This window comes from Panulirus ornatus, chromosome 31 (genome assembly GCF_036320965.1).
Source record: "Panulirus ornatus isolate Po-2019 chromosome 31, ASM3632096v1, whole genome shotgun sequence".
Lineage (NCBI taxonomy): Eukaryota > Metazoa > Arthropoda > Malacostraca > Decapoda > Palinuridae > Panulirus > Panulirus ornatus.
The window spans coordinates 11,628,775-11,654,470 of record NC_092254.1 but is presented as its reverse complement, the minus strand read 5'-3'; the positions used below and the strand labels follow the sequence as shown (position 1 = coordinate 11,654,470).

Genomic DNA, 25,696 nt, shown 5'->3' with positions numbered 1-25,696 from the left:
CATCAGAAAAGGCAACAGATGGGGAAGTGGTAAAAGGTATAGAGACGGAGTAAGTATTTTGAAGGACTGCTGAATGTGTTAGACAACAGGGTGGCAGATGTGAGGTGTCTGGGTTGTAGAAGTATGTGAAATGAGAGAGTTAATGTAAAAAGAAAAGAAGTTATGAAAGCCTTGCATGAGATGAGGTGTGACAAGGTGGCTAGATTGAGTAGGATTATAGCTGGATTTCTCACATAAGAGAGTGATATGCTGTTGACTGGCTTATCAGGATTTTCTCTATACACTTTTGTGTCTCAAGGGGAGGTGCCTGAGTATTAAAGGCAAGAGGAACGAAAGTGAATGCTCAATTACAATTACTATTGAATACACCTGGTGTATTGTATGGGAGAGTGATGACTGATAAAGTGGTAGTATGCAGAGATCATCAGACAAGGAAGGATCAGTGTAGCTTTAGGAGGATGCATGAACCAGATTTGAAGAATCTGTGGGAGAAATACCTGGAGAAAGAGAGGGATTTGAATGCAGCATTTATGGATCTGAAGAAAGCACATAAGGTTGGTCAAGATGCCTTGTGGAAAGTGCTGTAAATATATCATGTGGAAGGAAAGCTATTAGAAACAGAGTTTTTATTGAGATATGGTGTATGTGCAGATAGAAAGGGAAGAGGGTGAGTGGTTCCAGCTGAAGGTGGCTGTTTAATGTCTATGGATTGGGTGATGAGGGAAGTAAATGTAAGTGTTCTGGGGGAAAGATCTGGTATGCAGTCTGATGGTGGAGGAGTTGGGCCTGGGAGGTGAGTCGGTTGCTTTTTTCTAGTGGCAGATCTGATCGAGAAGCTGGTGTCCAACTTTGGGAGTATGTGTAAAAGGAGTTTAGTAGGGGATAGAGTCAGTTTGGTCTGAGTGTGTTTGAATGGAAAACAAGGTGGATGTGGGATATTTTAGGTACCTAGGAGAGGACAGGCAGTGAATGAAACCATAGGAGCTGAAATGAGCCAGGTGGATGAGAGGGTAAAGATCCTGTGCACAATGAGGTGTTTGTGGAAAGAGAGGTCACTGATGGTGCTGGGAAAGATAAGCAACTATGTTAGTTCTATATGGATGCGAGTCATGTACCCTAAATGTAAAGTATGAAACAGGTTGCATGTGTTCAATATGAAATGCCTTAGGATAGTATTTAGTATGATGAGGTTGCCTGAGTAAGGAATGACATTGTGAGAGAGAGATGTAGTAGTAAAGGAAGTATACTTGAGACAGCTGTGATGGGTGTACTGAAATGGTGGGACATACAGAGAGAAAGAATGAGCAAAGACTAATGAAGATATGTTCGTCAGTAGTGGAGAGATTAAGGGTCTATCAGGGCCTATCGATGCAGGAGGGTGTGAGATGTGCCTGGGGGAGAGAGACAACTGGAGTGAACAGGGAAGAGAAAGAGAATGGCATTGTCAGTAATTACTGACAGAGGGAAAAAGAAAAACATGAATTATCATTTACTTGTCTAAATCATTCCCCATTTTCATCTAAAAACATTGGGATGACACTGTAAAATAATTTGAAACCTTTTTCTAAAGTGCATAATACATACCTCCTTCCTGAGTTTTGTTCATACTGTACAGTTTCCCAACAAAATCCCTTTGTCAGACCAAAATGAACTTTCAAATCTCCAAGGTATTCAGCAGCCCCCCCTTCAGCCCATAACTAACAGAAAATGAAATATGGCTAAAGTTTTCAAGTTCTCTAGACCATAGTGCATCAACCTTCCTCAGTCCTCAGGTATATACTGTATATGTAGCTATCTCCTATTAAACCCCTTGCTATTTGCATTCCACCTACCAGATATGGTGGAGGTGAGGGATCCTGAGGACGAGCCATCACCCTCATACGCATATGCCCTGAGGTCCTCTCCTGGTAGCATAAGTGTTTCTGTAGTCAACTCAGTTTCTTTTACCATACTTGGCTCAATGCTTGCTTCACCCATCTCACACTGTTCACTGGCAGAACCTGTAAAATACACATGCTGTTAACTATGTTAGCTGGAAGTGTGGTGACTACAATTTCACAGAAAAACAATTGATATAATCCTTTAAACAATACAAAAAAATTGTAGTGGAATATGGTTTCTTGTACATCTATTTTATGAAAATATTGTGTCAATTCTCAAATAGGAATAGCTGACATGTTAGTAGTACATTTTTCCCAATAATACTGAACTAGTCTGAAATCTAATATTCCATCAATTAAAATACTTTTATAACTCCTGTTTATAACAGGAGTTATAAAACTCCTTTGGTGAGGCTGAATTTCTTTCACCATAAGATGAATAATCAAAAATTTAATTTTCTTTAATTATGCACAAATTGAAATCACATCAGTACTACAATAGTAAAACATCCTTATACTGAAGAAAATGAAATATGCATTTCTTCCTTAATTCAATTTAAAATTGAAATGCCAGATAAAGTAGAGACTTAGTAACTGCATAAATTAGGTCATCATGAGATTACCAAGATGTTACTCATACAAATGCTGATGAAAGCACTTTAGACAAAACATCATAAGTCATTCATGTTTCAGATTAACACCATAAATTTATTAACTAAGCAGAATTGTTTTGTCTGCACCAACTTTTTTTTCTTTTCAGATGACCACACTTTTCTAATGGTAATAATCTTTCTTTACGAAAGAGCATATCTGACTCCTCATGTCGACATGAATTTTCATCATTTTTTTATATTATTTTGCTTTGTCGCTGTCTCCCGCGTTAGCGAGGTAGCGCAAGGAAACAGACGAAAGAATGGCCCTACCCGCCCACATACACGTCCACACATGCAAATATACATACCTATACATCTCAATGTACACATATATATACACACACGGACATATACATATATACACATGTACATAATTCATACTGTCTGCCCTTATTTGTTCCCCCGCCACACAAGGAATAACAACCCCCTCCCCCCTCATGTGTGCGAGGCAGCGCTAGGAAGACACCAAAGGCCCCATTCGTTCACACTCAGTCTCTAGCTGTCATGTAATAATACACCGAAACAACAGCTCCCTTTCCACATCCAGGCCCCACACACTTTCCATGGTTTACCCCAGATGCTTCACATGCCCTGGTTCAATCCATTGACAGCATGTCGACCCCGGTATACCGGGGTCTATAAAATGGATGTCTCAGGTAAACAAAGGAGCACCATAAGGTGATTATGAAATATTTTTGTAATAATATTAAGAAATAATTGTTTAACCTACTTATTACTTGCTCACTATGTTTAGCCTTATACAAGAATTAACTGGAAAGACATTCCTTGTTTTGGAATGTAGGCCAATTCCAATTTAATAAAGCTCTTCTTGTAATATACAGTCCAGGAGATTATAACTGCTATATGTGTTCACAAATATTTCATGGATGTTCTGTCATTTTGTAATATTCACGAAAGCTCCTGAATGATTTACTAAGCTATGGATGCTGCACAGTAGGATTAATGACAGCAAGCTTTAGGACTAACCCTTATTTGGAGTTCTGCTTCTCTCACCCTTGGTAACTATACAAAATAACATAAGTATTCTTACTTTGAACTGATGCTTAAATTTGTTTGTAGATGATGCTGATTTTATTTTTCTAAACTGAGACGGCACAGTTAACAAGCCCAAAGACTAATATAATACATAATTGTGAAAACCTACAGAAATAACTAGATCTCTGAGTAGCACTTAGTGTTCTTAACAGTAATGCATTCATGGGTTGCCCAAGGTTAAGCATATAATCTCAAATCCAGGCTGCAACAGCCAGTCCACAGTCAACCTAACTGTTCATCCACCCCCAGGTTGGTCTATAAAATGGGTAACTGGCTTTGACTACAGTATATATACATTTATGTCAGAAATGAGATGCCCTTGAATTGGGCTTCAGTTATCCATGCCCTCTCAGCTAACATTATAAAATATAGGATCTTGCTGTACTTAGATACATAGCAGATTGAGTTTAACCTAAATGTCAAATAAAAGAAGGCTGCTTATAACTAGCAGCTTTTGGATGATTAGTAAGAATCAGAAGTTCACCAGTTACATAAACCTGGGACCCTATCATGGTAGGGACCATAGGCATCACACCTCGAGACATATATACAATCAAAATTCTGATTAACCAATCAACAACAGTGTTAACCCCTTTCATGAGAAATTCTACTGCAACCCCACAACCTCCAGCTGCTATTTCAAACTCACCTTAGGCCAGGTTTTCACCAAATCTTTGCTTTTCAATAAACCATTCATCACTTCTCTCTTCAACCACAAATTTCTATGTCCCCACCCCACATCTAACATATTCACCAGGTCTTCAAAATATGCCCGGCCCCTCTCTACCACATGTCCAAATGCTTCCTTCAATTATGTTCCCATTTGTTCTCTTGTTTTCCTCACATTATTCACTTCCTACTAAGACATTTTTGTATATTTCTAGAAGTTTGCCAATATTTTCACCCCATCTCTCATTTGCCTTCTTTCAGCCCCAGTACTTTCCCAACCTCCCAATGCAGTCACTTGCACTCTGCAGGTATAACTCATTCACCTTTCTTCTTTTTTGTGAACAACTTAACTTTCCCATCCCACCACTTATTGCCTTTCTCAAATGTCAATATCCCATCTTCCACATGCCACACAATTTACCGGCAAATGTAAGCAATGCTTCACTCAATACCTTCTGTGCCTCATCCACTCTCCTCGTTTTGTTTACTCTCAAATAATGCCACTCTTCATCCTCTCTCTTGGTACCTATGCATATGAGGCTTTTTCAAGCCTGTACTTGCCAACGCACCTTCTTTTTAAACTAGGTATTACCAATCACAAGTCCTTTTTATCACAAAATTCTGTAAGCTGTTCAATATTATAATTTGGTAGAACCTAATATTGTTAACTCTGAACACAGTCCTCGTACTTGTAGTTTGCATTAACAGAAATTATTTCTAATGAGGTAGGGTCTCACACAAGTATTCTGGCATTATCAACTACCCACTGTCCAGCATCAAAACACCATGAAACATCTAATTCCATTTCTAGATTAATAACTTTACTTTTCTTAGTAAAGGCTCAGCCATCACTTGCTGGGTCTTTTTAACTCATTTCTAAAGGCATGATAAGGTTTTACTGATGAAAAAGCTTTAAAATGGTTGTAAAAACAAATGCAGCGCTGGATGAAATTAACATTATTGATGCAAGACTGTAGGGCAATAAATGTATGATGCAACATGTCACAAATATAGTCTATAGCTATCACATTGGCATGCCATTTTTTTCATCTTTCTGAAGTGTATCGCTTAATGCCTTAACAATTTGTACATATAATAACATAAAAATTTGGTATAGGGCTATTCTTGAAATTCATCTTTTATGCCTCTTACATTGTTTAACTTGTACTTATTATAACTTTTATCATAAAAATTTGTTACACGGCTTTTCTTGATATTCATCCTTTATGCCTTGTGTTGCTCTCACCTGTACAAATCTGTCTATCTTGTTCAAAGCAGTTACAGGCATGTCACTCATTTGATGCCAAATGATCCATTCTGAGGGATCAATTTACTGTACTAGTCTTTAGCTTAAACCTTATAGAATAGCAAAATGGGCAGGAATATTCAAGCTCCAACATTCTCTTGTCAATCATTTGGAAATTTCTCACCAAGCAACTGCTTTAACCCTTTCAAACTGAGCAAGGTTTGCTTTGCGCATTCCTGTGTGGAAATATCTTAAAGAATGTCTTTGTAATGTATATCATTGAATACTCTAAAAAGAATTTTTTCTTCCTCTCCATTGAAGTGGAAGGGTGTTGAATTGCTACAAGTGGGCCCTGGCTAGCTGGTAGTGTGGATCCTCTATTTCTAGATGCATGATAGGTCATTACCTATCATGCATGATACTCTTTTCCAGCCAAGTTGTTAGGTTCCTAACAATGTCTGCAGATTGTGTATAAGAAGTGGACTCCTACATCAGCTGGGATTCAAATGAGGGTGCTAAGGTTTAGAGCAATGAATGTGCTTTGGTAGACTGGACCACATCCAGCTACAAAAGTGGCTCAGCATAATGAAAAGGATAACGCTTGTGCAGCTAGAACACAATAATCTACCATACAATATGATATAGCAAATCAAATGGGAGACTTTGTCACGATGCATACTATAAAATAGAAACAGTCAGTATTCCTGTACCTTTCCTCTGCACTTCTGATTGGTCATGCGGCAACTTGAGTTTGAGCAATTCCAAGAAGGTGTCATGTTGAGTATCCTCCTGTGTTGAAGTTTTCCTTTCCTCATCTGTTGTACCCTTCATGCTTACCATTTTTCCTTTCTCCCCGTCCGTCTGCACACCAACACCCAATGCCCGCGTCACACGCAGGCGGTGGAGGCGTATGGAGAGAACCACTCCAAGCACCACTGACAGTGACAGAAAAAAGTATCAATTCATTTGCTATTTATTGTTATCAACATATGTCCTGCATCATGACATTCACCATTAGGTTAGGTTAAAGATTTTTAAGGAAAAACAATACCTACCAAGGATGAGGACAGAAAGAGTGATGGCTGCTATGGCTGCTGGGGCTGTGAATGAGTGGCTCACAGGGGCCAATTTGGTCCATTGACAGTTGTCGCCTATGTGGTCTGGACCACACATACATAAGTACCCAGGGCGTAGGTCATAACAGGAACCTCCATGTAGACAGGGTTCCCACAGACATTCATTCACATCTTCACAGGTGTGACCCACTAGCTGGCGACCTGGCCCACAGCTGGATATGTAATGAATAAAGAAACTGAAACTATCAATGCAAGCATGCAGAAGAGTGAGAGGGCATATGATCATAAGTATATATGAAATAAATAATCCTTGTATTTCAGAAATGCAGCATTATGTTCCAAGGTAGGAAATTAAGCCATAATATAAAGTTATTTCATCAACAGTGGAGTAGGCATCTTAAAGGAAACTTCTTCAGTATCAGGGTAGCAATACTGTGTAATAATCTATAAAAATCAGTGACTGAGGCTCCATCCCTGGACTCTTTTTAGAGTCATCTTGATAAGTGGTGAATTGGAGAGCAGGTACTCCACAACTTTAGAGCAAATGCACCAGGATCTTTAATACGACTGCAAACAGACTTTACCATAGAGACTTGAAGCCTCTGCTCAGTATCTTTCTAACTGATCATAGTAAGTGTAATATTTCTAAATATAAGAATTGAATCCACCATCAATACTGTATCTGTAAGTGAAATAAGAGTTGTGTGGGAAAGCAAGTTCAAGAGAAACAAACATCACTATCCTCCCTTAACATACCAGCCACCCCAACCTCATTACTCTTATTTTTAGTAAGTGTAATATTTGTAAATCATGTTATTTACCATCAATGCTTGTCAGTGTATGAAGTAAGAACAGTGTGATGCCAAATTCAAGAGAAAGGAACAAACAACTCAATGTCTTAGGGCTGTCAGACATGCGAACAAAACTGTCCCCTCACCTGCAAGTGGACCTGGCCAACACAAACATGTTTGTATAATCAGGAGTATTTTATCTTACTTTTGCATGCTAATTTATCCTTCCATATAGGAATCTTTTCAAATTTTTCAATGCACTTATGTAGATGGATACTGCAGTAATACCATCACATAAGGGTGAATGTGTGTACTGCAACATTTCCTGTACCAACATGATGCAATACTTCCTTTATGTCTAACAAAATTGAAATAAAAAGGTGGGGAAAAGGTAGGCAGCAAATCACCCAACCAGCACATGAAAGATACGTGACTGTTAGTAATGAGAAAAGACTATGGAGGAACAGAGAAACTTTGAAAATTCAAAATTGTTCCATAAATTTATCAAATAAATGTTAGATGAGACTTTTTGTACTCAGGGAGTGGAACAGAGCATATATCTACCTGCCTACTTTATATAGATAACTTGGGCACTTCAGATCTTGTTTTATAAGCACTTGTCACAATGTGCAGCTCTCTTGATGAAGGGTGACATTTATTTCAGGGTAGTTTCAGTCTCCACCACTGCCAGAGGTAAGGAGCATCACTCAGTCTCTTGCTTTGTTCATATGCTACCAGGTGCTTTGGGTACACAGCCACCAACCATGCAGGTATAGTACCGGTACTACCTGCCTGGGTATTGGGAGGGTTAGTGATGGCTGTGCAGTGAGCCAGCACTTCATCAGATGTCAAGTTACAATATCTGACCCAGGTGGCTGTCTTTTCTATCAGCCCCACCTACATGTGGAATTCTGTTCACAAACACAATCTTTTATCTACCTATCTATATCTATGATGCCTGTTTCCTCCTGGAACTCCCTCAAGGGGTGGCCATGGCAATAGTCTCCATCATAAGTGAACTCCAGTGCTGCTTCTTAGCCTTTAATACCTCACCCTTAACAGATCACTGGCAGAGGGCAACCAGTTCAGTGTTTGTAAAGGTTCCTAACTAATGTCATACTGACTACTACTAGAATTAGTTTTGTCAATGAATGCAAGAAGTGATGAAACAGTTCCTCTAATACACAGAGGTATAAAAAGTTGTATGATAGTAAAGAAAGTTCAAAACGTAGGGTTACGGGAGTGTAAACTCCATTCTCATACTCTACAAATTGGTAATTGCCGTGATGATTGGCAGATAGCATACCAGTGACCCAGCCTGAAATGGCATAAGAAGTGTTATAGAACAAAATAGTAGTGAAGCATTGATTTCATGGTGGAATGGTCCTAACCACAGTACGTGACACTGACCTGCAGATGGGCTGGTCCCAGTTGGTGTGGCAGGAGAGAGGAGCAGTGCAATTGGTACTGCTACAGCTGCTGGTAGAGTAACAGCCCTCTTCCATCCCTTCTAATGTGGTCACTTGACCCCAGCTGGTGCCGTTAACAGCTGGTGACAGTGGTAGGGGCCGACCTGACACTCGCAGGTCATCCAGGCAGGCTAATGGTGGAAAGAGAGGAAAAATATTATTTCACAGGGTAAGGCAGAAAAGAAGAGTTTAAACTGAGTTTAAAAATTTTACAATAAAGTTTGTTGAAGCTTTTATTTCAAAACAGGTTAATCATCATGTATAACACTAAGGTTGGAATCAAAAGAAGTCGAGTCTGGCTATATGGCAAAACTCATCTATCCTCATCATCACTGGTCCTACACATCAGAGTTTCTCCTAATTCCACAGTAATTACCTTTTTATACATATTTACCATTTCCCGTGATCAGTGGGGTAGTGTAAGGAACAGATGACTGAGCCTTTGAGGGAAAAAATCCTCACTTGGCCCCTTCTCTGATCCTTCTTTTGGAAAAGTAAAACAAGAGGGGAGGATCTCCAGCCTCCCCACTCCCACCCCTTTTAGTCACCTTCTACAGACATGCAGGGAATATGTGGGAAGTATTCTTTCTACCCCAACCCCAGGGATATACACAATAATATAACTATAGGTACACCACAGAATTTCCGGTAACTGATGGTACGGCACCTCCTTTAGTCTGGACAAAATTCCATGAAGGAACTTGAAATTACCATGGCCACCAGACTAGTTTACTGGGCAGCCACAGATGGCGTTGTGTGTAGGCCGTGCTTATTTACATTCTTTACACTGCTCTTGTTGGTGGTGATACTGCAATTCTGAGAGATTCTTAGCTTATTTTGCTTAAATTCAACCCTAGCTATGGCTTCTAAGACATATGAGTGTCAGTCGTGGTGTCAAACATAAACACCAGTCTATATCAATCCATGATAAAGTAGAACTGTTGAAAAAATGAACCGTGGTGTTTCGATGCATAAGCTGTGTGACATCTACAGTACTGGTTCATCAACTGTTTATGATAATGTTGAAATTCTATGCAGACAGCGACTCCAAGAAGCAAATGACGATTAGAAAAACTATAAACGATGGAAAGAGCACTGACCACAATCAAGTGATGATGGAATGGGTTTGACAGCGTTGGAGTGATGGAGTGGACTTGTCAGGTAGCATGATATGAACCAGGCTAAGTTGTTCCATAAAGAACTTAAATTACAACATGAGCATAACTAGAGTGAAGGATGGCTTCAAAGATTCAAGAAGCATCATGGAATTTCCATGAATAAAGTGTGCTGAGAAAAGCGGTCTACAAACCACGAGTATGTGGAAGAATTTGTGAAACTCGTAGCTGACGAGCACCTCAGTCCTGAGCAGGTGTACATTGTATTTCATTCATTTATCTAATTTACACTTAACATTTGTTTAATTAAAATTTCTAGCAGCACATAGTATACTTTAGACGCATGGGAGATGTATAATTAGTGAGTTAGAGGTGTGTTGATGAATTATTATTACGTAAGCACAGTTGGTCCGGTAAAATGGTTAATCCAACAAGGCTTTGGAACCAAGAGTGCGTATATGTACATGTGTATATATGTATATGTACAAGTATGTACATGTGTGTATATGAGTAAATAGGTCTCTCTTCGTCTGTTTCCTGGCACTACCTTGCTGATGCAGGAAATGGCGGTCAAATATAATATATAAATGAATATGTATATTATTTTCATACTTGATCGCAGTTTCCTGCATCAGCAAGGTAGCGCCAGGAACAGACAAATGAAGTCCACATCTACTCACATTTCTTCTCTAGCTGTCATTTGTAATGCACTGAAACCACAGTTCTGTATCCACAACCAGGCCCCACAGAAGTTTCCATGGTTTACCCTGGATGCTTCACATATAAAGGTTTTACCAGACTCTGCTTGCTTGAGGTTACACTGTGAGAGAAACATCACCTACGGCAAGGCTGTATCATTTGGGAGTGCAGTCTCATCAAAGAACTTCTCAAAGAGAAGTCTATGTTTCCCTGCTACTGAAAGTACAGTCTTGGGATGCTGGATCCTTTAGAAACGTCCTAGATACACTGGGACTCTTTCATAAATACTGATTCTGGGACAGTTATAAAAAATATATTTTATTTTATTTATTTTGCTTTGTCGCTGTCTCCAGCGTTTGCGAGGTAGCGCAAGGAAACAGACGAAAGAAATGGCCCAACCCACCCCCATACACATGTATATACACATACGTCCACACACGCAAATATACACATACCTATACATCTCAATGTACACATATATATACACACACAGACACATACATATATACCCATGCAAACAATTTACACTGTCTGCCTTTATTCATTCCCATCGCCACCTCACCACACATGGAATACCATCCCCCTCCCCCTCATGTGTGCGGGGTAGCGCTAGGAAAAGACAACAAAGGCCTCATTCGTTCAAACTCTAGCTGTCTCTAGCTGTCATGCAATAATGCCCGAAACCACAGCTCCCTTTCCACATCCAGGCCCCACACAGCTTTCCATGGTTTACCCCAGACACTTCACATGCCCTGATTCAATCCACTGACAGCACGTCAACCCCGGTATACCACATCGATCCAATTCACTCTATTCCTTGCCCGCCTTTCACCCTCCTGCATGTTCAGGCCCCGATCACTCAAAATCTTTTTCACTCCATCTTTCCACCTCCAATTTGGTGTCCCACTTCTCCTCGTTCCCTCCACCTCCGACACATATATCCTCTTGGTCAATCTTTCCTCACTCATTCTCTCCATGTGCCCAAACCATTTCAAAACACCCTCTTCTGCTCTCTCAACCACGCTCTTTTTATTTCCACACATCTCTCTTACCCTTACATTACTTACTCGATCAAACCACCTCACACCACAAATTGTCCTCAAACATCTCATTTCCAGCACATCCACCCTCCTGTGCACATCCCCCTCCACCCTCATGTGTGCAGGGTAGCGCTAGGAAAAGACAACAAAGGCCTCATTCGTTCACACTCAGTCTCTAGCTGTCATGCAATAATGCCCGAAACCACAGCTCCCTTTCCACATCCAGGCCCCACACAGCTTTCCATGGTTTACCCCAGACGCTTCACATGCCCTGATTCAATCCACTAACAGCACATCAACCCCGGTATACCACATCGATCCAATTCACTCTATTCCTTGCCCGCCTTTCACCCTCCTGCATGTTCAGGCCCCGATCACTCAAAATCTTTTTCACTCCATCTTTCCACCTCCAATTTGGTGTCCCACTTCTCCTCGTTCCCTCCATCTCCGACACATATATCCTCTTGGTCAATCTTTCCTCACTCATTCTCTCCATGTGCCCAAACCATTTCAAAACACCCTCTTCTGCTCTCTCAACCACGCTCCTTTTATTTCCACACACCTCTCTTACCCTTACATTACTTACTCGATCAAACCACCTCACACCACACATTGTCCTCAAACATCTCATTTCCAGCACATCCACCCTCCTGCACACAACTCTATCCATAGCCCACGCCTCGCAACCATACAACATTGTTGGAACCACTATTCCTTCAAACATACCCATTTTTGCTTTCCGAGATAATGTTCTCGACTTCCACACATTCTTCAAGGCTCCCAGGATTTTCGCCCCCTCCCCCACCCTATGATTCACTTCTGCTTCCATGGTTCCATCCGCTGCCAGATCCACTCCCAGATATCTAAAACACTTTACTTCCTCCAGTTTTTCTCCATTCAAACTTACCTCCCAATTGACTTGACCCTCAACCCTACTGTACCTAATAACTTTGCTCTTATCACATTTACTCTTAACTTTCTTCTTTCACACACTTTACCAAACTCAGTCACCAGCTTCTGCAGTTTCTCACATGAATCAGCCACCAGCGCTGTATCATCAGCGAACAACAACTGACTCACTTCCTAAGCTCTCTCATCCACAACAGACTTCATTCTTGCCCCTCTTTCCAAAACTCTTGCATTCACCTCCCTAACAACCCCATCCATAAACAAATTAAACAACCATGGAGACATCACACACCCCTGCCGCAAACCTACATTCACTGAAAATCAATCACTTTCCTCTCTTCCTACACGTACACATGCCTTACATCCTCGATAAAACTTTTCACTGCTTCTAACAACTTGCCATCCACACCATATATTCTTAATACCTTCCACAGAGCATCTCTATCAACTCTATCATATGCCTTCTCCAGATCCATAAATGCTACATACAAATCCATTTGCTTTTCTAAGCAAAGGTAGTAATCATTCTTCAAAGCAAACACCTGATCCACACATCCTCTACCACTTCTGAAACCACACTGCTCTTCCCCAATCTGATGCTCTGTACATGCCTTCACCCTCTCAATCAATCCCCTCCCATATAATTTACCAGGAATACTCAACAAACTTATACCTCTGTAATTTGAGCACTCACTCTTATCCCCTTTGCCTTTGTACAATGGCACTATGCACGCATTCCGCGAATCCTCAGGCACCTCACCATGAGTCATACATACATTAAATAACCTTACCAACCAGTCAATAATACAGTCACCCCCTTTTTTAATAAATTCCACTGCAATACCATCCAAACCTGCTGCCTTGCCGGCTTTCATCTTCCGCAAAGCTTTTACTACCTCTTCTCTGTTTACCAAATCATTTTCCCCAACCCTCTCACTTTGCACACCACCTCGACCAAGACACCCTATATCTGCCATTCTATCATCAAACACATTCAACAAACCTTCAAAATACTCACTCCATCTCCTCTCACATCACCACTACTTGTTATCACCTCCCCATTATCGCCCTTCACTGAAGTTCCCATTTGCTCCCTTGTCTTACGCACTTTATTTACCTCCTTCCAGAACATCTTTTTATTCTCCCTAAAATTTAATGATACTCTCTCGCCCCAACTCTCATTTGCCCTCTTTTTCACCTCTTGCACCTTTCTCTTGACCTCCTGTCTCTTTCTTTTATACATCTCCCACTCAATTGCATTTTTTCCCTGCAGAAATCGTCCAACTGCCTCTCTCTTCTCTTTCACTAATAATCTTACTTCATCCCACCACTCACTACCCTTTCTAATCAACCCACCTCCCACGCTTTTCATGCCGCAAGCATCTTTTGCGCAATCCATCACTGATTCCTTAAATACATCCCATTCCTCCCCCACTCCCCTTACTTCCATTGTTCTCACCTTTTTCCATTCTGTACTCAGTTTCTCCTGGTACTTCCTCACACAAGTCTCCTTCCCAAGCTCGCTTACTCTCACCACCCTCTTCACCCCAACATTCACTCTTCTTTTCTATATATATATACATATATATATATATATATATATGAGCTCCTGCAACTTTAAGGCTTCTTGACAATCAGTAGCAAGAAAATGACTGATTTTTTTGGAGTGAAAAGTTCCTTGATGAGATTGTATTCCCTTTTGTCTCCTGACAATAATACAACCTCACTTGGGGTGACTTTTCATTCATGATATAACCTCATGGACCCATGCATTAACAGATGGGGGTTAACTAAATTGTACCTTTGCTTTGCAGTATGAGGATAATGAGACGTCATAGCTAACTGGGATGATGAGTGACTGGAACTACCTAAGTAAAAAAACTGTGAATGCAAACAATACAGTTCAAAAACCTGCCTGATAGTACTGTTTATGCATATAATTCATGTATATAATTATATAAAGGTAATTACAAACACACAAGTGAAAGAAGGAAGAAGAAAACTGGACAGAAGAAAAGAAAATACAAAATATTTAAGTCTGAAAGGCCCCTTGGCAGGTTCACCAGATGGGGTACTTACTATCTTGGAGGTCATCATGAACTGTAACAAGCCTGACTCCTACAAACTCAGGCAGGCCTCCCACTGTCACACCATCATGTTTGTCTATCTCCAGGGGCGTGGGTGGGCCTCTATCATGCCTCTCTTCACCAGTGGTTTCCAGGGACAAAAGGGACTCATTTTTCCGCCAATCATCACCATCATCAACACTGATGACTAGGTTATGGCCATGCCGCTCAGCTGTGATGGTGTGCCATCTGCCATCACCCAGTGGGTAGCTCTCAACACAGACCATCTGGGCAGTCCATCCTGCCCCAGAGACTGATGCACATGCCACTCCTGCTTGCAGCTGTTTCATAGATACACATAAATGGTATTACAGGTAATAGCTGTGTACAACTTTACAACTGCAATGCTATTCTATGTCACTACAACAGAACATACAGTAAAGCTCATAATTTAATGCATAACATCTACACATACTTTGGGTAAAGACTAACTAACATGTAGGGTGAAGGCTGCAGCATGGTGGTGGGCAGCTAAGTGCAGTAGCAGTCCATGGCGAGCTCCACGGGTCCTAAGTCTCAGCTGCACACTCAAAACATGTGGTGCTGGAGTAAATGACAATGCCACCTTCATAAAAGATGATTTGCCTAGAGAGGCAGGCACAGTACGCATGGCACAGCCAGGCCCTGCCCATCCTGGTCCACACTCGCAATGTGGTTGTACTAATCCACCTACACAATGTCCATGCAGTCCACAACCACTAAGGCCACCAAAGCAGGCTGTGTCTTGAGGGTGGCAGCTACCTGTACTACCCTGGCTGTAGGCTGGCTCTCCCAGATCCACAACCTGCAACAAGGCTGTACAACAGTTAATGTTTCACTTCACCCTTTCAAATGCCATGTCTGATATATTGCAGATTCTTATACTTCTGCTTTCTTGTTTTCTTTTGAATGATAAATAACACTTCATCCAAGTCATATTTCACAGTTCCAAGTGGCACAATTTGATAAGCCAATGTGTGGTGTAAATCAGTCCATAGGTTACTGTACAGAAGGCTTATTTACATTACCTAATAGATAATGCCTATGTTAATAATATCTTTTAAAACCAATGTTTATGAGTCAGAGGTTACAACACACTGCCATATGTTAAGAATAATACCTTACATGTTATACAAGAGCTTAATGTTGATATTCTCACCTTAGTATTGACAGTGAGATGTGAGATGCATCCATGCAGGTGTTGTGGTGTGGGTGCCTCCTCCCAGCCATGATCACCTGGGTGTGGTGGTGTGTGTGCCAGCCCACCTACCTGGAGGGGACCTGACCCTAGCCATGCCCCCACACCCCTTGCTGCTTTCCATCTTGCCCGTGATAAACAGTGGGTATTATCCAAGGTATGGTCCTCCCAGCCAAGCCCACAAAGGTCCACCATCATCACGATGTCCTGGTGGATAACCAATGTTATATGCAAGTGGTGGTCTGTCCATCCTCCTCTTTCACTTACAAAAATGCATCTAAGAATTTGTTAAAAGAGGGATGGAAAGATTTAAGTCTGAGATAGCATTAGGACTGGATGAGGACCATATCCAATCAGAAGATGGAAGGACTGAAAATGAAGGAACTATGATATGAAAACTACTAAAGGCAAACAGACATGAGAGATATCTGGTGGTGAGGATTAAGGGTAAAATAGGAAAATTAACAAAAAAAATATTTTCAGAATCGTGTACAGCAGCCACATAGTATAGAGGCAGGAAATGCGCCCATACAAAGACTATCATGAAGTAAACACAACAGAGATATCAAAGGTACAATGAAAAATTAAATTTTATGAGGCAAATGAAAGGACATCAAATGAAATCAAATACATAGCCAACAATGGTAGGTGGCAAGAAGCCAAATTTGTCAAGTACTGGGAAAATAAGGCTAATAAGAGCTAATTATTTACAACTGCAAATGGATTAAGGGTAAACAACCATTAATTTAAGCTCAAACCACAGAGATATCAAACCAGATTATCACTGGAGTGGTTTAGATGAAACTTTTTGTAGAGCTGAGATCAAAATGAATATTTTCAGTATGAAGGAGAGACTTGTATTTAATGAGCATGGTTTGTGAAACATCATCAGAAAACAAAAGAAAACTGATCTAAATTGGAGATAGCAAACATCAAACCCAAAGTTGTATAACATATCTATGTTCTGCAGTAAAACTACAACAGGAAGTGCTGTAAAGCCCATTTCATAGTGAAAAACTTTGTCTGATCTCTTACGAAAGCAGTGAAGAACATCAAAAAAGTTCTAAATATACCCAAGAAGAGTTCATCAAAGGAGGAATGTAAAAGGCACATCACAGTGAAAAGAACATGGCACTGAACAGAACTCTGATGTTGAAAAGACCTTCTTTCTGAACAGAACTCTGATGTTGAAATGACCTACTTCACATTAGGAAATTTTTTACTTTTGAAAGGATACACTACATCAAAAACACACACTAAAATGAGTAGATCCATAATGGGATGGACAGACCCAGCTGGTGTTAAACATCCACTCAGTACTGAGCATACATCTGATTTTGAACAAATTTATCTAATACCGAACAAAGCTATCTGTGCTACTGAACTGATCCATCTGAATTTGACCAGACTCACTTGAGCATCGAGGCTGATGTGTAGTGTGTGCCAATGACCATCATGAAGGGTGGAGTTGACCTCAACCTTGAGGGAACCAGCATCACCCTCAAGTAACAGCTGAGGCCGCCCATCTACCAGCTGGAGGGCGAGCATAGGTGTAGGCGTTGAGCGTGGTCGAGTGGGTGCCAATGGTCCTGAGTATAGGATGAGGGCATGTTGTTGGCGAGTGAGTAGGCGAAGGGAGATGGAAGCAGGCAAGCAGGGCGGGAGAGGGTGAACCCACGCCCAACCAGACCCTCTGAAGGAACGAGCCATGACCTTACATCGGGGCCCCCATGACCCTCCAGGGCATACACATCTGCAGATTTAATATCCTCAGTGAGGCCAGTATGAGTAAGCACACATATGCTCAGGCACACAAGCAAACAGGCATGCACAAATACATAAACACACACACACGCATCCATATATACATACATTGTAACACTAAAAGAGCTCAGTATCACATATAATAGATAAGAGCTATTTGTTATTAATATGCAACTGTGATGGTTACCAAATGATGCAGCCAATTTTGCTTTAAGGTACTGTATCACAAGGATGACCATAAGTGAATAAGTGTACTCAGGACCAGCTCTTACCAAGTGAAGAAGAGAATGGATGGTTGGAATACAGTAGCCAATGAGACGGTGAAGGTTGGTAGTTTACAGAGGTATAAAGGGCTACTTGATGGCATACAGAGTTCAGGAGATGGGTCTCCACGAGTGTAAAACTCTCTCTCCATACTGTACAAATAGGTAATTACAAATAAGTAATTACACTAAATCTTCAACTCAGTAAACTTACAGAACAAGTAAAGAATGGAAGGAGTTATTATATGAGACTCAGAATTTTAGGCAAATTAAAGGAGAGGAAAGAGCACTGTCCCAGGAAGAATTATCTACAAATGTCTAGGTAACAGGAAATGCTAATTACGCCATACCATTGCAGGTATTTCACTATTCTGAGTCATTCAGAATAAATCACAGGCAAAAATTATGACATGAGATTAATAAGCAGTCATAGGATTTGGCAAAATTTACAACAGAGTTGTTTAATGATGTAACTATGAGCTCCTTTTTGCTATTATGCAACTCAACTGGTTATGAGTGGACCCAGTGAGTTTTGCTTGAAAACATTAACTCAATGCATGAATTTTAAGCTTTAAGAAATTGACTATGAACATCTTGAGGACTTTCGAGTAATCAACATGCACCATTGTCTCTTTAGGAAGAGCAATAACGTTTACACTGCAATTCAAAGTAGAAAAAAAGATACATACTGAGAGCTAACATAATTCAAGGTTTATGACAAATCATCATAGGGGGAGTTCAAGAGAGAAATATAACATGAGCCATGACTGTGATACCTGATGAGGGGGACCTAAATCTAAAAGCATTTTCTGGTGAAGGAAAATTTTGAACAAGAGCAGGGAAATAAATTTGTTATATTGATTAAGTTTAAGGAGATAAAATGACAAAATACGTGAAGTTACTAGGAAAGAGGAAACTGAGTAGTATCTCTTAAAGATTATGAGTGTCAGCACATACTGGTAGAAGTTAGAGAATTGAAGACTGAGAAAAAATTACTAATTCAAAGCAATAAAGGAATTGTAAACAATGACAAGAATGTGGGCAATTTTAGAGTCAACAGCATAAGTATGATAGCAAGTGGTGCTCCATACCAGATGAGCAAGAGATAGATTACATACAAAATCTGCCCAACATACAAAGATCAGAGACTATGGATGGAGATAAGGGGTAGATAAAAAGAAATACAGGTGCAACATAGAAAATACAAAATGCTGGAACCTGATATTGCTGGATATTTTGTTCTTCCAGATTTCTAAGTGTAGTTAAACATAGATATGCAGAAAAATCCAGCATGCTGTGTATCAAGCACATTTGGTATATGCTATCTTATCAGTACAATAATATACTTTTATTGTGCTATTTTTCTCACACGAGTAGATACACAATGTCACAACTGTAAACTGTCATAATACCTTGTAAACTCAACAGGAATAGAAAAAATAGAATGCCTAGAAGAAAATGGTATAAAAAATTTCTGTTTCTAAGATCTACAGATTTCTAATGTCAGTTTTTTTGTTGATATAGTGCTTTTCTGGGGCAGGGGACCTAGAGCAGATATCAAAATGATCTGCAAACACCAAATCAGAAGAACAGATGAAATTATAAGATGAATCTATTCAGAGGGCAATACACTCTGTCAAACAGAAAACAATAAAGAGAAATCTGAAACATGTTAGATGGAAGGTTTAAGAAATGCAGGTTTCAGAATAAATGCATGTAGAGAAAAATATATATTCACAGGACATGAGACAAGGAGGTGAATGAATTACAACTCCAAGACTTAGCCCAAAAGAAGGCTGCACTAAATCTGTGTATGGCAGTGAAGAGGAAGTTTGGGAGATGAAAGTCATGGCTGGTTTTTGGAATGGAAGAATCCCCAATCCAGCTGATGAAAAACAGCGTAACTATGGAAAAACGTGATCAAAAACTACTCGAGCTTACAGATATACTGAATCCAAGATAACTAAATCAAGAGAAGTTAGATGTAGACATTCCAAGATAACTGAACAATAAAGAAATAAATGGTAGATAAGGTCAAGACATAAGAAGATATATGTAATGTTTACTTTCAATACAGAGCTCAGTAATCACGATATACTTGAGCAAGCTAAGAAACCTGCTAACAAGGAGGAATTCATAGGTTGTTTGTAGGAATGATAGGCAAAGGAAAAATGGAAAGAGAAATAATAAAGTGAATAGATGATATCAAAGAATCTAGTTTGAGAGGTCAGGAATGGTTAGTAGTACTGGTGTCAAACATAGTAATGTAAACATATAAGGAGTTCAAAGATACTTCTGGAGTAGTTGAAACAAAACTTCAAAACTTACTAAAGAGATAAGATCTGACCTAATCTGTCATGAGGGATGCATGATAGCAATGGAAAAGTGTGACTGCTTGTAACAAGGAACAGTACACATCCAGGACACTCATTTCAAAAAGTGTACACTGGTGAGCAACAGTTGGAGACTTGAACAGTGGTATTTGTTATCTACAAATCTAATGAACCAAAACAAATATTCAACAAACAAAAAATCATAGTGGTGAAGAAAGAAGTGAGACATGTACTCCTCACTAAGAGAATTATGATTTATGGAAACAGTCATGAAAAGACCAATTCTAATAGTGTTTACAAGAAAATATCCTATATTGGATTTTACAGAGCACATTTGAATCAGAGGGTCTGATACACAACCATTACTTAATTTCATCTTTATACACAGTGACATGGAAATTGAAAATTTAAACATATGATATACCACCCAGAAAAAGTGATCATGTAATCCTTGAGCTTGACCCCACGGCTAATGAGGACATACAAAGATCAAATAAAAAATCAGACAAAGAATGGGATACAATTTAGGAAACTACTAAAAGCTTACAAATTTCTTTGAGACTATATTTACATTCTTTGGCAAAAATGTTGATCACCTATGGAAGGTATCTGAAATCTATGATGGAATTAGATCATGGGTACCTTTGGCTGCAGACAGAATGGGATGGTTAGAAGTGATAAATGGTTCAATATACGACGTCAAAAAGCAAATGAATATGTGAATGAACTCTGGAGGAGATACAACTAGCATTTCTTTTTTTCATATTAGCTGAGATGGCACAGGCAGCTGAGACCCTAATCAAGGCCATCCCATTAACATTATATATATTATTATCATTATTATTATTATCATTATTATTATTATCATTATCATTATTATCATTATCATACTTAATTGCTGTTTCCCCCATCAGTGAGGTAGCGCTAGGAAACAAAGAATAGCCCATCCACTCATATACACATATACATGCACATAAACATACATATACATACCAACATATACATACATATACATATCAACATACACATACACAAACATATACATATATACACATGTACTTATTCATACTTGCTTGCCTTCATCCATTTCTATCACTACCCCGCCACACAGAAAATAGCATCGCTAACCCCTGCTTCAGTAAGGTAGTGCCAAGAAAACAGATAAGAAAGGCCACAGTCGTTCACACTCAGTCTCTAGCTGTCACATGTAATGCATCAAAACCACAAAACGTCCCATGGTTTACCCCAGACGCATCACATGCCCTGGTTCAGTCCAGTGACAGCACATCAACCCGGTATACAGCATCATTCCAATTCACTCTATGCCTTGCAAACCTCTCACCCTCCTGTTTGATCAGGACCCCATTGCTCTAAACCTTTTTCACTCGATCCTTCCACCTCCAAATTAGTCTCCCGCTTCTCCTTGTTCCCTTCACCTCTGACACGTATATCCTTTGTCAATCTTTCCTCACTCATTCTTTCCATATGTCCAAACCATCTTAAGACATCCTCTTCTGCTCTCTCAACCACACTCTTTTTATTTCCACACATCTCTCCTACCCTTTCATTAGTTACTCGATCAAACTACTCACACCATATATTGGCCTCAAACATTTCATTTCCAACATATCCACCCTTCTCCGTACAAACCTATCCATAGCCCATGCCTCGCAACCATATAACACTGTTGGAACTACTATTCCTTCAAACATACCCATTTTTGCTCTCCGAGATAACATTCTCTCCTTCCACACATTCTTCATTGCTCCCAGAACCTTCGCCCCCTCCCCAACCCTGCGACTCATTTCCACTTTCACGCTTCCATCCGCTGCTAGGTCCACTCCCACATATCTAAAACACTTCATTTCCTCCAGTTTTTCTCCATTCAAATAACTTGTCCCTGAACCCTACTGAACATAATAATCTTGCTCTTATTCATATTTCCTCTCAACTTTCCCTTTCACACACTTTTCCAAGCTCAGTCACCAACCTCTGCAGTTTCTCACTTGAATCAGCCACCAGAGCTGTATCATTAATGAAAAACAACTGACTCACATCTCAGGTCCCCTCATCCACAAGAGACTGAATACTTGCCCCTCTCACCAAAACTCTTGCATTTACCTCCCTAACCACCCCATCCATAAACAAATTAAACAACCATGGAAACATTACACACCCCTGCCACAAGTGGACATTCACTGGGAACAAATCACTCTCCTCTCTTCCTACTCGTAAACATGCCTTACAGTCTTGGTAAAAACTTTTCACTGCTTCTATCAACTTACCTCCCATACCATATACTCTTAAAACCTTCCACAGAGCATCTCTATCCACCCTATCATATGCCTTTTCCAGATCCATAAATGCTACACACAAATCCATCTGTTTTTCTAAGTATTTCACACATACATTCTTCAAAGCAAACACTTGATCCACACATCCTGACACCAAAAAATACTGACACCAAACAAAATAATCTCAAATGCTGCACTTATTGGTAATGTGGGGTATCCTCGCTTTGTTTCAGTCTGTCTGCCTCAAAGTACCATGCGGTCGGGTTGTATACAGAAAATTGTGACTTTATTCTTTAAATAGTTTAATTCTGGAATCCTCACAATTCAAAATGACATCAAATGATAGATGAGTTGAAAGAAAGCTTGTGAACTGTATATGGTATAACTGTATCCTGTATATTGTAGTAAAAAAATGGCACATTGGTTACATTCTCAATTAAATGGAATTTCAACATTAAGGAATTAATCCATCAAATCAAGGGTTTACTGTATATTTACCCTACCATAATGATAATCTTCAAGATTCTATATCAGTTTGAGAAAATGATTATTTATCTGCTTGTGACAAATTTTTTTGCAACCTCTCTGAGGCACACCAAGTACTTAAACATGAAATGAGGCATAAAGATTATACTTTTCAATGGTAAAATAGTGGTTAATGAATGAAACAAGTGAGGATGGTTATTGCTGTTAGTGCTAGAACAATGAAATGACTGAATGAGAGAAAAGGATGTTTAAAGCATGGGGTCCCATGAGTGCAGCCCTTTCTCTCTGTACTTTACATAGAGGTATAGGTGAACACACAAACCTGCAAAAACACATACCACATTTCAAATGTGTGTATCTTATTTATCATAAACTACGTTTAACTTAAATCATAGATTTGCATTAGCAAGACCCACTTAATAATCTTCTACACATACATGATTCATAAGCAAGTTTGTGTACATCTGTCTAATGCCAGGAGAAAAATAGCCATTACCTGTTGCCTACTGGGGACCAGACGCACTTCCCACCATTCAAACAGGTCGTGGAGGAGCATGTTTCCGACTCGGGGGAATAGGCATGGCACGCATGGGCACGACTAAGACGTGGGGTCACCAAAGAGGTCGCATTTGTGTCTACAACCTGAACAGATGAGATCATTATTACTTTTTTGTGTGTGTATGTGCATACATGCACGTAGGCATGTTTGAGAAAATGCTGGTTGTTCATGAACTTATATTTTACAATTCTGTCTTATATTTTCCATTGCTTTCCTGAAACTGATGCAAGTTTAACTAATAAGCAAATCAAAGTACAATGCATACCTCCAGTCTTACATGTAGTTGTGCCAGTCCTTTGGTAACTCACCTCTACTAGTGATTTGACAAATATTTTGTTTATGGGCATTAAGAATTGCCATCTGACCCCTTCAAGAATAAAGGCTAAGCACTTTGCTTGAGTTAATTTGATCCAAGTATTTTAGTACTTCTTAACTCTACTTCTACTTCCTTTACTTTTCATTAACAGACCCTTAAAATATTTTTTGCAAATGAGGTATGCATGCATGATCAACCTTAAGTCCTCTTGACACAGATTCTTGTAATATGTCTCCCATGAGATGATAATCACAGACGTGCATGTGTGTGGCACATATGCGTGGTAACAGCAGTGAATAAAATTCTTTTAACAAAATCTTATCAACTTTTAATGTTACTGTATCATGTACTGAATTTAACATGGCATGAAATAGAGAATTGAAAGAATCATCAAAATTGGTTTAGAAGTATACTTTATCCATGGATAAGAAATTTTTGTTACATAACAGATCTGTGTTTTATGTTTTTCTAACAACGGAGTAATATTCAGAGGCAGTGTTCATTTACAAATACAGAGTATTCATGACATACGTACATGTAAAACAAAATTCACCTGAAACAACTATTGTGTGTACCAAGCAAAACACCCACATACCTCCAAACCAAATACCTGACCTTACAAAACATCCAACTTCCAATACATACCACTCATCCATCAGTTACATCCAAACTCATCACATCTACACCAAAACACTACTATATGCAGCTCAAGAAAGTGACACCAAAAAAAATCAGTATGAATACGAAGCAACATAATTTGTCTCTACAAAACAAAATTCCTATCACGTTACAACACACAACAATCCCTAAATCTTACCTCCATACTGCAACACACACATGAGATGCAGTAAAAGAGTAACCAGAGGCCATGGCAAGAAACTCATCAATAGAGATGCAAAGAAGTACTGTTTTAACATAAGGGTGATGGATGGTTGTAATATAACACAAAGAAATGGTGAATGCTGGCAGTTTACAAGGATATCAAAGGCAACTTAATAGCAAAAAAAGTTCAAGAGGTAGGTCCCAAAGTTCAAGAGGTAGGTCCCACAATTATAGGAGTATCTTTCCATACTGTACAAATAAACAAATACTAGTTTGTAGATATACCTGCTAGGTTACTTGAAATATTTTTCAATATGTCACAATGGGATGGTGTAGTGCCAGTGGATTGTTGTGGGCAGATGTGCCTTTGTTTAAGACAGATGATCAAAAATACTCCTGACTTACAGGCCAGTCTCCCTGAAGAGTGTGGTGTGTAAAACACAGGAAAAGAGTATCAGAAAGCAACTGGATGACTACTTGCAATTGAAAATTATCTGACTGGGAGATAACACAGATTCAGGGGAAAAAGGGAATGTATTACATATCTCTTGGACTTCTATGACAGAATGAGCTCTGTCCTGGACTTAAAAGCTGGGTAATTAGACAGGCTCAATAAGAGGAAGGGAAGGGGAGGTCACTATCCTTAGGCCTAGGGTCTGTCAAGGGGCCAGGGCCTGAGATCCTCTTTTATTCAAATCCAACTTAATCCTACTTTAAATGGAAAGTGAAAACCCACATAATCCCTTCATCATTCATTTATATGAATTTGCTGTTGCCTTAATACAGGATTTTTTTTTTTTACAACTATCATAATAAAGTTAAAAAAGAAGAGAGAGGGCCTCTAAGAACATTACTAACCCCTTGCTTTCAAAGATGGGTCCAAGCAAGGTTGTTTGCCCTTGGGCTTATGTTGGCTCTCGACTCCCCTATATGTTGACTATATTTCGGGACTG

The 25,696-nt window shown here is 39.6% G+C and overlaps 1 protein-coding gene across 9 annotated transcripts in view; it reads right to left on the bottom strand.

Moving 5' to 3' along the window:
- LOC139758810 (putative neural-cadherin 2) overlaps positions 1–25,696 on the bottom strand; it is an 831,293-nt gene that overhangs the window by 1,816 nt on the left and 803,781 nt on the right. For all 9 annotated transcript variants that reach the window (XM_071680628.1, XM_071680630.1, XM_071680627.1 and 6 more), the window contains 9 exons: positions 23,543–23,688; positions 17,320–17,659; positions 15,868–16,113; positions 15,166–15,513; positions 14,683–15,010; positions 8,782–8,971; positions 6,560–6,792; positions 6,215–6,439; positions 1,833–2,000 (listed from right to left, as the gene is read on the bottom strand). In XM_071680628.1, the coding sequence (XP_071536729.1) occupies positions 1,833–2,000; positions 6,215–6,439; positions 6,560–6,792; positions 8,782–8,971; positions 14,683–15,010; positions 15,166–15,513; positions 15,868–16,113; positions 17,320–17,659; positions 23,543–23,688 (2,224 nt within the window). The remainder of the gene's footprint in view (positions 1–1,832; positions 2,001–6,214; positions 6,440–6,559; positions 6,793–8,781; positions 8,972–14,682; positions 15,011–15,165; positions 15,514–15,867; positions 16,114–17,319; positions 17,660–23,542; positions 23,689–25,696) is intronic.